This window comes from Neurospora tetraspora (genome assembly GCF_033439725.1).
Source record: "Neurospora tetraspora strain CBS 560.94 chromosome Unknown B0H65scaffold_5, whole genome shotgun sequence".
NCBI lineage: Eukaryota > Fungi > Ascomycota > Sordariomycetes > Sordariales > Sordariaceae > Neurospora > Neurospora tetraspora.
The window spans coordinates 653,124-666,466 of NW_026944387.1; the positions used below are offsets into that span (position 1 = coordinate 653,124).

The following is a 13,343-nucleotide window of genomic DNA, read 5'->3' on the forward strand; positions in this document are numbered from 1 at the left end:
CGGCATTGTATTGCAACCTTCAACTCGGGGGACTCCTTGTGAGCTAGTGGAGGAAGGTACGCACAAAGTTTGATGGAACTGGATCGTCGTCGTCGTCGAGCTCTTTCCTCGATGTGATTTGATATGGCTCGTGCACTCCAGCCATAAGCTTTTAGTGCCCAGATTCAAGGCAGGACCTGTCGCACGGGCCATGCTCAACGGTGCACTGTACTTGGCTCGGCTTGTCAATTTGGATTCCGACTCCTTCAATCTTCAACCTTCAATCCCACATTCCAACCCTCCATGTCAAGATCGCATTCTGGATGGACTCCAAACAGTCGAACCGGTCCTATCGACCACGGTTTCTTGTCCATTGATTGTCACACTTTCTGCCCCTCGGTTGTTCTAGATTACTGATCGCAATGGTTTGAAGTCAAAGTGCCCCCTCTCTACTTCCAGCGCCCAAAAGACCGAGCAAGTGCCAACCCAAAGACCGACACCAAGGCAACGTTACTTTCCCACCAATTCCCGAGACACACTCGTTGACTGACACGGCGAGCGGCGACCATGGCACTCAATGATAGCCTTCCACAGGCCTTCTTTCTCCTGCACAGAACCCCGCCTCGCATCCGTCCCTTGCAATCAAGCGCTGCAAGTTGCAACCCGCTTGCCGTTCTCCTGGTTACACTCAGCTGCTTTGTCTTGTCATTGGCTCTGCTCTGCTCTTTATTCGCAATATTTTCACACTTGCACCCAACACCTCCATATTATCCTCCAGTTGAGGTTTCGTCTTGACAACTCGTTCCCTTAAACTTCAGAAGTTGAAGCTGTTGACCTATCCATAACTGGCACACTGAATCACCAGGTTTGACTCAAAGAGTGTCATGCCTGCGATCGGTCGATGCTTCAGCTTATTAGCTTGGGGTGAGGAGCCTCACTACCTCACAACATAGCATCTAGATCAAGAGAGCCATATCCCTTGCGATCCTGGGCGACTAACAGTGCCGTCTTCCACGGCTGTAACATGACATTTTGTTAGTGGGTTTTCCAGCCGCGGCTCCTTACGAGCCTTCTGGTCTTTCTCCCCTCATCAGCTCGTTACCTTTTCCTTCCTTCTTGTCACCTTACCTGTTGCTTCTCACCACCACACCACTGTACTCTACCTCCAACAGTCTAAACTACTGCTTCTTTTAGAGCAGAGCCTCAAGGTCACCTTCGTATTCATTCGACGATCCGTATTCATCGGCTTGTCAGTCTTTGGGCTCACCAGGTTACCCAGTGGTGAAGGAGACAAGACCAGCGACGTGTTATTTTCTCACTCTCGACAGCATTCATCATTCTGTCAGAGTATGGTTAGATCAGGCGCAACCCATTCATTCGGCACTTGTCTTATCCTCCCTTGATTCTTTCAATGACTTAAGAAGGGCGTCCTTCCTCTACTTCACTCTCCATCTCAAATGCCAAGCAACCGCTCGTTTCCGCAATGGCATCCCTCAAACGAATTATAATAACCGCCCTCAAATCGATCTCGCGCGGCAGGTCCTTCCTACAAGCCTTACTCGCGTTTTGGATTAGTCCAAAATCCGACCAAACAAAAGTCAAGCAGACCAAGACATTTCAACGGACTAGGGAGGAGTTTCTCAAAGAGGCCAAAGAACTCCTTCTTGGACCAATCGACAACAATCTGTTCCCGCGAGACGGACATTCTTGGATCACACCAAACAACGGCGATACAAGCGCAAACCTAGACGACCCTCTTCTGTTGCTCTCCAAAAAGCTCAAGGAACAATTTCGAGAAGGGTTACAGACCAACCCAGCATGTATGCTTCCCTCTTACAACCACCAACTACCTGGCGGACACGAGCGTGGCCAGTATCTGGCGGTTGACGTTGGTGGTTCGACACTCCGCGTTGGTCTGGTGGATCTGAAGGGCCGAGGAACTGCAGATGATGGCGACAGTACCATTGTTCACATGGACAACTATACGATAGAGAGAAATGTTCGGCTACTTGCAGGGGCAGATTTCTTCAAGTGGATGGCATGGAAAATAGATTCATTTGTGAAGAAAGCAATCGACGCCGGGCGCATTTCAAAAGACGGATACGAATCGGGAGTTCCGATGCCTATGGGACTAGCGTGGAGCTTTCCTCTAGAGTATGTCATCCACTTCACTTTTCTTTCATCCCGAGACCAGCCAACTAACAGCACGACAGGCAAACATCACCCAACGGAGGAAACATCTGCCCCATGGGCAAGAGTTTTCTTGCATGTGACGGACTGATCGGACAGGACCTGGGCGCCACATGTAACAAGATTCTCCGAGAACTCCAAGTGAACGTCGAGGTAGTCTCCATCGTCAACGATTCCAACGCCACCTTGCTTTCATCAGCATACTACAACCCATCGACCCGCTTCGGGCTGATTCTTGGCACGGGTGTAAACATCGCCGCCCACCTCCCGGTAAATCTTATTGGAAAATCCAAGTTTGGGGCAAGACCTACCAGTTGGTATGAGCAAGCGAGCCACGTGATGGTTAACACAGAGTTGGGCATGTTCGGCCGTGACATTTTGCCCCTGACGAGATGGGATAAGATACTCAAAGCCGCTCATGAGAGACCGGACTTCCAGCCACTTGAGCATCTAGTCAGTGGGTATTACCTAGGTGAAGTTTTCCGGATCGCGCTGGTGGAAGCTATCAAAACGACGGGTGTGTTGGGAGGAGAAATACCGCCACTGCTGTTGGAAGCTTACTCGATGGATACCGAGACCATGTCGTTGATGGTAGAGTAAGTTACGCTACTTTCTCTCTTTCAGTTATCTGTTGATCCCCAGATTGCTAACACGATGCAATGTATCAGTGGCTTAGATTCCGGAGGCAAGGCCAACGCAGTCTTTTCACAGCTTTACCGCCTACCAGCGGGTAATCCTAGCACCGAGGACATGCGGTTCATGCAGCAACTAGCGGGTTACATAGCCCAGCGGTCGGCTTCCATTGTCGCTGCTTCGTTGTTTGCGCTGTGGGAGCTGAAGAATGGGGCCGAAAAAAGCTTTCCAAATGAACTTGAGCCGGAGTCGCCGTTCAGTGATGAGACCGCAGTAGAGTTGAAGATAGAGCGGACCGCGGTAGGCTATACCGGGTCAGTTTTGTCATACTTTCCTGAATACAAGGAAACGCTACAGTGGTACTTGGACGCGCTGATGTTGTCGGCGGGTCAGGATTCCAACGAGCAGAGGATAGAGCTGGTTCAGGCGAAGGAGAGTTCATTGCTTGGGGCGGCAGTGTCGTTGGCGGGGGTGATGGAGGAGGAGGGGAGGAGGCTGGATGAGAAGGGGACGGCGTAGATTTGCTGGGCATTACTGATATAAACCTTGGTTGTGGACATTTTTCTACTTCAACACGAACCGATATGATCAAGTCATCGTCGTGATATCTTCGAGTTTCCTGTGACCATGTCGTCGCCAAAACCCACAAGCAAGACTATCGGTCAATTGACACTGTGTTCGTCGGAACCCCAGACTCCACTCTTGACGGGAAGAAGGTCTCCACTTGTCCCGTCTGGGGTTCATCTCTTCTCCACTCGAGTTTCTTTCTTCATCCCGTCTTCTCTTCAAAGTTCAAGATGCCAAACGCTCGTCAGTCTGTCATGAGCAGAAAGATGACTTCCGACAACAAGGCATGAAGCCTGAAACGCGATTGACTCTGATGGCGAAAATATGAGGGGTCATCGAGCGTCAGTGTAACCTGACTCTCTAGGGTTCTCGGTGCGAATTGGATGTTTGGCACACGGCACATCCAACCCCCAAGCGGACAGTGTCTTGGCAGTCAATATTCTGTACGACGCTACCATGGCCTCGCCACTTTGGCCTCTGACTGAACACTATAACCACTGCAGATACAGTTGATCACAGCCTCTCTGCTTGGCCTCACTGACATCCGACTGGATCAGTTGGTGCAAGCCGACAACGATAATACCACCACACTCTTACCCGTCCCGTCGCAACCCATTCCACCTCGACTGATCACACGGCGCAATCTCGACAAGACCCTTGATATCTGGCGATACTCCCAATGATAGCATCTTTCGCCATCGCCGACCAACAAGTCCAGGCCGCGATTCCCTCAGCCTCAACCTTGGCCGATTGAACGGAGGACGTCGAGAAACACCCCGGATAACGGACACACCACACCATGTGTTTCAAGGCATAAGCGACATCGTTATCCGGGATCTCTTCCGCCAGATCAACACTCGATCGACACACGAGACCGATACTGATCTGTTACACCACGACAATGCAATGGCCAGCTTCAACTCCATACCACAGCTCCCCAATGGCGCAACGGCCAATACCGCCGACGCCCTCGGGCTGAACGCCGCTGGTCAGCCTATGGGAATGGGAATGGGAATGGGCATGGGCGATCCCTTTGGCTTTGACGAAGCGCTTCTGTATGTCATGTCACCACCTCAACACCACCAGCAATCGCAAAACTAACCTCCCGATCCCAATCCACAGCGATGTCAATTCCGACCTCCACGCCGGAATCCCCTTCACTCCATCCGCCTACGACTTCGACAACTTCACCTTCGAAGACCCCTTCTCCACGACAACATCCTACCCTCCCTTCCCCGGGCACTCGCAAGGGCGCAGCCACGGCGGCCACACGGCATACAACCTCCCATCCGTCGGGGGCCCCATCGTCGGCGCCGTCGCAGCCGAAGCCGAAGCCGCCCTCAAAATAACCACCAACGAAGCCGACTCCCCTTCCGACCTCCTCGACAACAAACTGCTAGGCTTCAGCCCGCCCATCCCCTCCGGGCAGGCCACCCTCATCGACTCTGAAACCGGCCGGTTCGCCGACCTTAACATGACCGCCGAGCTATACGGCATGTTCTTCGTCGCCGAGGACGTGTTCGCCAGCAACACGCCGGAGCAGGGCCAGGCACAGCACCCCGGCGCCAGACCTTTGGAGTTGACGTGTTATCGAAGGAATCTGTGGCAGTGCACGGGGCAGGTTACCCTGCCTAGACATGCGCTGCATTGCTCGCTTTTGATAGATGGGGAGCAGCAGGGTGGGGGGAGACAGGTGCCGATAAAAGAGTTGTGGGCGTCGATTACGGCTGCGGAGAGTATTGAGGGCAAACAGACGGAGATTATCAGCATCCCTTGGAAGAGCAGTAATCCTGCTTTGGCGGCGGGAAATGGGCAAGGAGGACAACAAGCCCCAGGACCGCAGGAGGAACCATCGAAAACAGCGACGACGCCGCCGAAGCAGTTACTCGACTTGTCAGCAGGCCAGGAGGTAGATGGGAGCGGGAATCGGGTGTCGATACCGGTGTCGTGGAAGCGGTTGCAGTTTAAGCATGCTACGGCGAATAACGGACGGCGGAAAGGGTTGCAGCAGCATTATGTTGTGCAGATTAACTTGTTGGCGAAGACGAGCGAGTCTGGGGACAAGTTGATCAAGTTGGCGGAAATTCAGTCCGGCCCGGTGATTGTGAGGGGGAGGAGTCCGAGGAATTTTGATAGTAGGAGGGATGTTCCGCTGACGGGCGATCGGAAGGGGATGTTGCAGCGGACGAGTACGGAGGGGTCTGTAGGTGTTGGTGTTGGCGCTGGCGGGAACGGCAGCAATGGGAAACAACAACTGCAAACGCAACAGCAACAGCAACAACAGGGTATGGATCGATCGGAAATGCTCCAGAGGTATCACTCCTTAGGGAATCAGGTGTGTTTCCACTGCCCCCCTCCGGTACTTTTTCATCCCCTTCCTCTCCCCATCATCACGTACTAACTCCCGTCCGTCCAAAGCCATCATCATCAGCCTGGTCCTCAACCCCCACCCCTCAATCCTTCAGCACCTCACCCAACCCTCAACAGCAACAACACCACCCCAACAAGAAACTAGCCATGTCCGTTTCTCCGAACCCCGGCTCCCGACCACCAATACCATCGTGGGGATATTCCCCCTCAGACGTCAACAACAACAACAACAACAATAACGCCCAAAACAACGGCCCCCGAAGAAAGCTGACTCCCTCAGCTACCACCCACAAAACTCACCACCGCAGCACCTCTTCCACGACTTCAATACCGATGATACCGACTGCTCTGCCGATTAGTCTGTCTCTATCGGAGGACGAACAGCAGCAGAGGAGTCCGCCTATGAATAGAACGAACTCGGGGTCGGGTGATAATATGAGAAGCCCGTTGTATCCGAAGTCGGGTGGTGGTGGTGGGTTGAAGCAGGAGGGTGGGAAGGGGATGGGGATGGGGATGGGGATGGGGATAGGTACTGGTGTTGGTTTGGGCTTGGGCGGCGCAGCATCTGGGACGGGAATGCACAATACGAAGAGCGAGAGTCTGAACCAGAGTAGTCAGAAGGAGAATGTTGTTGGAAGTCCGTTGGAGGCAGCGGATTTGTTGTATGAGTACTTCCCGCTGAGTTTGGATGATTGGTTAGTTTTCCTCTTCTTCTTCCCCCTCTCTTCTTCTTTTTCTTCCCCCCCTCCCCCCTCCCTTATCTTATCTATCCGTCCTTCAGTCCTCCGACGGACCATGTCTATATACAACAACAACAACAACAAACAGACATGGCTAGCTAACCTTGGTACTTTTAATTTTTTTTTGTGTGTGAACAGGATGCCACCAGTAGACGCAGTCTACCGCCCCCACGTCGTTCACCACACCATCGTCCCGCCCGAAGTCAAGGCTCAACAAACGAAAAGCAAAACAAAACGATATTTTGCTGCGGAATGAATGACATCTTATTTGTCTCTTATCTGTGTTGTCGAATGATTTGGTTTGGTTTCATTTCAGGTTCTGCTTTGGGAGTTTGGGTTTGGGTTTGGGTTTGGGTTGGGAGGATGGATACCTATCATCGTCGTCATTGCACAGCTGGAAGATTGTGCCCCTTTTTTTTTTTTTATTCTTGTGTTTTGTATTTGGGAGATACCTAATGTTGTCATGGGAAAAACGGGCTATGCTATCTATCATCGGAAGTGGAATACACGATACGATACATCACATCACATCACATCACATATATGCCTGGACTTCCTGTAAAGAACAATGGGAGGTCATATTCTATGCTATGTGCTATGTGCTTGCCTTCATCCTCAAACCGTGTCTTGGACAACACTACTTGACAAGAGATAACTGTGTCTTTAATGAGGCTTCAACCCCAAGGCAAGTCCCATCTCGGTTTGACACACACAAACTTGACGATCCTTCGTCGTGGTATTTCAATTAATCGTTCTTGGGTCATGGAGAATTATCAAGGAGCGTCATGCATGTAGCCTGGCATTCATCCATCCCGAATCTCCAGTCATCACCAAGTCAGTGACAACCAACCCCCGTCTCAAAATGCGGTATTCACAACATCAGCCAGACCCATCCAAGTCAAAAGTTGTCAAATCATGTTTTTATCATTTTTTTCTCCTAATTTCGCTATTGAAGTAACCAAAACCGCCTTGTTCTTGTTTCCCACTTTTACTTTTCCCCTTCTCATTGCGCGCGATATCGGCAGTCTGCCATCTCTCATCAAGTCATCAAATGGTGTCGTTCATCATCCAGAGTGCATGTATGCAGTACAGACAGACAGAGAGAAAGAGCCAAGAAACAGACGAGAAAGAATGCAACAAATCGCTGATGAAATCAAAAGCCCCCAAAAAAGCAAACGCTTCGTTTTATCCAGAGACGACACAGCAGCTTTTTCTCTTTTGGCCTCCCAACATGACCTTGTCGACTTCCCGTCACTTTTATACTCCAGTTCCATCTCCACACCCAGTTGGCAAGCCTAGATATAGTACATGGAATTCCTAAGGTTGGGGTGAATAGCCCCGGCGCTGCCATACTGTGCGAAAGCATCGGCCTTGACGCTTTCGTTGTCATCGATGGCGTCAAAGAGCTCCTTCTGGTGAATACGCGCCCGGTCGCACACCAAGTCGGCATAGTACGCGGGCGGGCAGATGCTGACGGCCTTGGTGGCTCGCCCAAAGAGATAGCACATGTCGTGCGTCAGTTTCTCCAGCATGTCGGCCGCCTCGTTTCCATAGTCGGCCCTGAAGATCTCATCCACCAGAACCGTGTAGTGAGCCGAGCGGGCCGTGCCCTGAAGCGACGCGTGCGCCTGCAGGAAGAAGTCCCAGTAGCGGACGTTGGTCACGCCGCGGTCAACAACGGTACCCTCTTTGGGGCTCTTCGACCTCAAGTGAATGTGGTTCGGGTCCGTTGGGAAGAAGCGAGTCTGATGGCGCTTGACAGAGACAATCAGCGTAATACGCGGTAGCTTGCCGGCTGGATACACAAGCTTGCAGGCGGCGCGAACCAGGGGTAGTTCGTCCTTGATGACCATCTGAAATTGTCCCTCAGAGACGCCATCGCGGAAAATCAGGATATTGTCGGGGAGAGTGCGGTTGTTCACGGGATTGCTGCGCCACAGTTCCAGACGCGTCTTGAACTTCTCTGTAAATTGTTCGGTCATGGATTCCTGTCCGTGGGGGTTGTTCCAAACCATTGCAGGCCATTGTCCAAGGTGGCTGTCGATCGTTGAGACCAGGCCGACGATACTGGGAGCCGATGCAGGCGATTGTCCCGCCGATAAATTGGTCGGATGGGTAACATCATAACCAACCACCATGGTCTTCCCCTTGGCGAGCAGAGGAATTGGCGTCTTGATATTGTGATTCGTGCCGCCAAACTTGAGGTTGATCTTGAGGCCCACGTTGGCAAAATACCCCAGCTGCCCCTTTGGGTTAAGAAGCTTATCGGCTACCACGCAGACCGTATGGACGCCATATGTAATATCGGCAGCCCGCTTCACCCAATTGTAGAGCGTAACGTCCTTTTTGGGTAGAAGAACCACAATAAATTGGGTCTGGGTCATGATTGCCTTCACGCTGGCTACAAACTCTTTCTCGCTCCCTGGAATCGCAAGGGATTGGCCTGGCGGGAAGTTGGGGTTGATCGGGATGCCCGTGATGTTCAGGAATCTGGCAAAATCTGTCATAGCTTGCGGTACCATTGCGTTGGGCACGGGATTGACGTTGGGGTTCCGCTTTTCCATCAATTCCAAGTACGTCCACTTCTCAATCTTGCGGCCAGCTCTGGCCACCTTGACTTGTTTCATCAACCACCCGCCATCGTTCGCCTGTACCATTTTGTCACCGTGGTACGTAAGCACCGGAGGCTGGAGCTCACGTCCGACGACGGTAAGCAGCTCCTTGTCGACCGAGACCTTGAACTTGCCAAGCGTCAGGCTTTTATCAAGACCAAGGGTCTGTCTACCTTTCGTCACGATAGACTGGGCGTTCAGCGAAGGAGCTCTGCACGCAAACTTGATCATGGCGTCCGCTTCGTTCGCGTTTAGTTTAGTCTTGACGGAGCGACCTTTGACCAGCGTACAGAGCTCGGCCAAGACGTAGATAGCCTTTTCTTTACTGCCCACGTTGACCAGAGGAAGCGAAGGATTTGCTGCCAATCCGTACCGTTTTTTGTAGTAATCCGCTACCGTGATGTACGCGTTGGTCGGCAGGCCGGGGACCGGAGGAGGGGCAGAGCCACTCTTTGTCTGTGGCGCACGCAGGTAGAACTGAACAGAGGCCGGGCCGCCCATCTGGAGATTGGGAATCCCGAACAGTGGTGGATGGGGGGCATCGCCATCCTTCTTTGGCTTCACCACCCTTTCGTCGCTACGGTTCGCAATGCCGTTGAGCGTGCGGTGACATTTCTTCCAAGCAACCTTTCCATCAGCGATGAATGGGAGGTTTACCTCAACGCGGGCTTTCGCCAGGACCTTGTGAACTCTGCGCATCTTGTTGTTGAGCCTTTCTTTGTCCCCTTGGCTCCAGGCGTGGCATTTGTCCATTACGTCAAGTCCAAGTTCCTGGAACAGCTGTGCAAGTTTGATGCCAGGACGGAAGACGCCATGCGTGATGTTGGTATTGAGCAGAAGTCTTCCGGTAGCTGGACGGACGCTGGCAAAGTATCCACGCAAGATGACCAAAGGGGAGTCTTCGGGCCGCTTTTGTTCAACGAGGTCATCACCGAAGGCGAAAAACCTTCCCCTTCCCACCACCGCAACATTTTCGTCGGCGCGGGCATGATGAGTGACGATGGTGTTGAGGGCATCGAGTTCCACATTGTATTTGGGGAAATCTCCGTCGAGCTTGGGATCAAGCGTCGTAAGCTCGTTCAGCACCTTGCCGAGGTCGCAGTTTTCGACACTCTCCTCAACCTTGACAACCCAAGTCTGGGGCTTATTGGCCAAGTTCTGGTTGGAACTCGGCTCGGTCCATGTCACCTGGAAAATGCGGTTCTCGGGAACCTTGAGCTTCGTTGCCGTCACCAGGTGCACTTTGAAATCGCTGGCAATCGCCACGGACTGTGCGTCGGCGCCAATCTGCTCGAGCAGTTTCCCAATCACCACCTCCACTTTCTTCGATGCGACCTCAGCTTCCTTTCCGAGCATTTCCTCGCTGGCGGCAACTTTGATGGTGTACCTGTAGACCGCTGGTGATTTGATGTTGATTTTGAAGTAGTTGGCCCAAAGCTTCACCTTCCCGCCCGTTGTGCCATGGCCAGGGCGAACCGGCAAGTTGTTGGCTTTCTCCTTGTCGCTGAGCGAAAGCTTGCTCATTGAAGTGACCAGATTGTTGCTGACATGCTTCTTGATCCAGTCGTCCTCGAGTTTGGTGATCTGGGCGTCGGGCTCAGGGGCACCACGACCGTCAATTCCCCTAAAGTCAAGTTAGCATCATGTTGAATGGTACAAAAATGGAGAGGCACCTACTTGTAGACATCAGGAGCAGGGGGTTCTCTTGGTTCGAATCCTCCCCCTCCCCGTCCTCCGCCACGGCCACCACCACGGCCACCACGGCCGCCGCCGCCTTGGTAACCGCCGCCACGGCCACCCCTATCACCGCCGCCTTGGTAACCACCGCCACGGCCACCCCTATCACCGCCGCCTTGGTAACCACCGCCACGGCCACCCCTATCACCGCCGCCTTGGTAACCGCCGCCACGGCCACCCCTATCACCACCGCCTTGGTAACCGCCGCCACGGCCACCCCTATCACCGCCGCCTTGGTAACCACCGCCACGGCCACCCCTATCACCACCGCCTTGATAACCGCCTCCACGGCCTCCACGGTCACCAGCACCGCCGCCGCGACCGCCTCCGCCACGACCTCCACGACCGCCACGATTGTCAGACATGATTGTTAGACTTGTGGTAGTAGTGGTAACAGATTGTCGAGTAGATCAACAAGGCACGAGCTTATTCGGCTGGTTGGCTGTTGTTCGGTTCGGTTCGGTTCGGTCGATGAGATCGTTGGTTGAGCAGAGAGGTGAGCAAAGAGGATAGGCGAAGGGAAGAGCTTGTTGAAATGGTATAGGGTTGGAGAGGTGGATGACTGGATGTCGGATGACTGGACAAGCCAAAGGATAGGTAGGTTGTTTGTCGTGGGAGGGTGGTGTTTGCCAAGAGAGAAATACCACGGATGGTTTTCAACTTGGACTTTGTTATAAGCCGCTACTGTGTCGCACTCCGGACGCAAAAAGAGTAATCGAGCGAACGACTACTCCAGTGCGGGATTACTGGTAGTAAATGATGATGTTGTTGTTGTTGTTGTTGTTGGATGATGTGTCGATATCAGAAAATGATGATCGGTAGGTCTCTGGAGCGAAAGAGAGAGAGCGAAGAGGTGATTGCCAAGGTCATGATAACCAAAGCAAAAGAAAAGATGTGTGCTACGCGGATCCGCGAGCAAAGATGATAAGGCTGACGATTGTAGGCAGACAAGGTGTAGAGAAAATGGGATGCTTGGTGGAAATTTTGCGAGAGGATTGTCGTGGAGGTGGTGTTCTATTTAACAGCACCGCAGAGCAGCAGAGGAACGCGCCCGCTGTAGCTCCTGAGCTTGTAGCTGCCCGATGGTTGAAGGTCCCCACACGAGTACCTTCTGCACCGAATCCTCGAAGCTAGCAGGTGGGAATGCGGGGGTTTTTTTACTGCGGCCAGCAGATGGGTCAGGTGTAGCCTGTAGGGACTTGATTAACAGGAGGCAGTGATCAACTGCTGGAAAGGAAGTTGTGGTAGGACAATATCTATTTACTGTGATAAACGGCTGTGGAAGCGGAAGTGGTGAAGCCATTCACCGGGCGGGAGCTCCCACCAAGAGGGCAGGATGAAATGAATTGCCCCTCATTTCTTTCCCCAGAGCCTCGTTGACCGTTACACTATCACTGCTCTGACTGCCTCCGAAAACGCAGGAATCAGTGACTCAAACTCGCTGCTGCAAACGAGCAGTGGGTTGGACTGAGCGGCGAGAAACAAGCAAGCAGATTGGACAGATCATTGTTACCCTTTGGGCCTCCCGCAGGAAACAGGTCAAGTGCGGCGACGTGGTGGTTGATGAATAGCCATCAGTGCTCCCATGTCGAAAACACCAAATCACCAATGTGTAAAAGAAAACGCAAAGAGCGATGATGATGATGATGATGTCGGAATCCTCTTGTACAACAGAGAGAGACTCGCTTGCTCAATTGACTGTTGAGTTCAGCAGAAATGACAAGAGCCACGATGTCTTTGCGGACTCACTGAGGTGTCCGAACGTACAAAGAAAACCTCGAGGCAAAGTGCAACCGACGAGTAGAACTGTCCATGGTTGATTGACTCTTGCACATCATGAAGTTGTCAATGGCAATTGCAATCAACAGCCCAGACACCGTTGCCGTCTCGCAAATCGCAAATCGTAATCATAGAAGCAAAGAGCATACGGCAACCAATGACAAAATGACAACATCATGTGCAGGCAGGCAGGCTCGCAGGCGGGGTTGACAAGCTGGAAACTAAAAGGAAGGAATGAGAATGGCACCCGGGCGCCGGGGCCCGGGGGCGACCGATGACGATGAGGCCTACCGTCGTACCATCACTCCGTCCCGTTGATCATCACCGACTTGTCGGGGGAAGAGCGGCACTATTAAATGGTATCACAGCTACAGTCTCCAAGCCAGGGCAGGGTAGCTCAAATGTATGGCGATCAGTTGGGGGTCAGTTACAATGAAGGAGCTCGTGTCGGTGGATGGCAATTGCCGCTCAAGCCAAAAGGCGATGGATGGGACGGCGATTGACGTTGGAACCTAGTCTCTGCGGTCGTCGTCGACTCGGCCGTCGGTGATCACCCGGAACATGCATCAACCACCTCACTGGATGAAATTCTTGGTACGGTCCCACTTTTCCGTCCCTACTCCCGCTCCCGCTCCCGCCCGGGCTCCCGCTCTCGTCCCGGTCCCGTTGGGCCGTGGGTGATCCCCGATTCCAGTTCGAACCTCCGGAGGGGATCGGGGTAGTGTGTGTGATGGAA

At 52.8% G+C, this 13,343-nt stretch overlaps 3 protein-coding genes across 3 annotated transcripts; 2 read left to right on the forward strand and 1 right to left on the reverse strand.

The window, feature by feature from the left end:
• Nucleotides 1-1,462: 1,462 nt before the first annotated feature.
• B0H65DRAFT_428124 (uncharacterized protein) lies at nucleotides 1,463-3,321 on the forward strand (the record flags this gene model as incomplete). Its single annotated transcript, XM_062824735.1, has 3 exons — nucleotides 1,463-2,133; nucleotides 2,193-2,765; nucleotides 2,838-3,321. 3 exons carry the CDS (start codon nucleotides 1,463-1,465, stop codon nucleotides 3,319-3,321), a joined length of 1,728 nt encoding a protein of 575 aa, XP_062680193.1.
• A 758-nt stretch (nucleotides 3,322-4,079) lies between these two features.
• Nucleotides 4,080-6,835, forward strand: B0H65DRAFT_218225 (uncharacterized protein). Its single transcript, XM_062822015.1, has 4 exons — nucleotides 4,080-4,424; nucleotides 4,492-5,704; nucleotides 5,788-6,434; nucleotides 6,618-6,835. Exons 1-4 carry the CDS (start codon nucleotides 4,276-4,278, stop codon nucleotides 6,733-6,735), a joined length of 2,127 nt encoding a protein of 708 aa, XP_062680194.1. The 5' UTR covers nucleotides 4,080-4,275; the 3' UTR covers nucleotides 6,736-6,835.
• Nucleotides 6,836-7,382: 547 nt separating this feature from the next.
• On the reverse strand, nucleotides 7,383-10,854 carry B0H65DRAFT_495354 (argonaute). The gene is made up of 2 exons (XM_062827786.1): nucleotides 10,769-10,854; nucleotides 7,383-10,715 (listed from the first exon to the last, which is right to left on the reverse strand). Exon 2 carries the CDS (start codon nucleotides 10,613-10,615, stop codon nucleotides 7,775-7,777), a length of 2,841 nt encoding a protein of 946 aa, XP_062680195.1. The 5' UTR covers nucleotides 10,616-10,715; nucleotides 10,769-10,854; the 3' UTR covers nucleotides 7,383-7,774.
• Nucleotides 10,855-13,343: the final 2,489 nt, after the last annotated feature.

Excerpts from the sequence above, each read along its gene's own strand:
- B0H65DRAFT_218225 (XM_062822015.1), top strand. The coding sequence starts at position 4,276 with ATGGCCAGCTTCAACTCCATACCACAGCTCCCCAATGGCGCAACGGCC. Across the intron at positions 4,425-4,491 it reads GGCTTTGACGAAGCGCTTCT|CGATGTCAATTCCGACCTCC; the intron begins GTATGTCATGTC and ends CCCAATCCACAG. Across the intron at positions 5,705-5,787 it reads ATCACTCCTTAGGGAATCAG|CCATCATCATCAGCCTGGTC; the intron begins GTGTGTTTCCAC and ends GTCCGTCCAAAG.
- B0H65DRAFT_495354 (XM_062827786.1), bottom strand. The coding sequence starts at position 10,615 with ATGAGCAAGCTTTCGCTCAGCGACAAGGAGAAAGCCAACAACTTGCCG.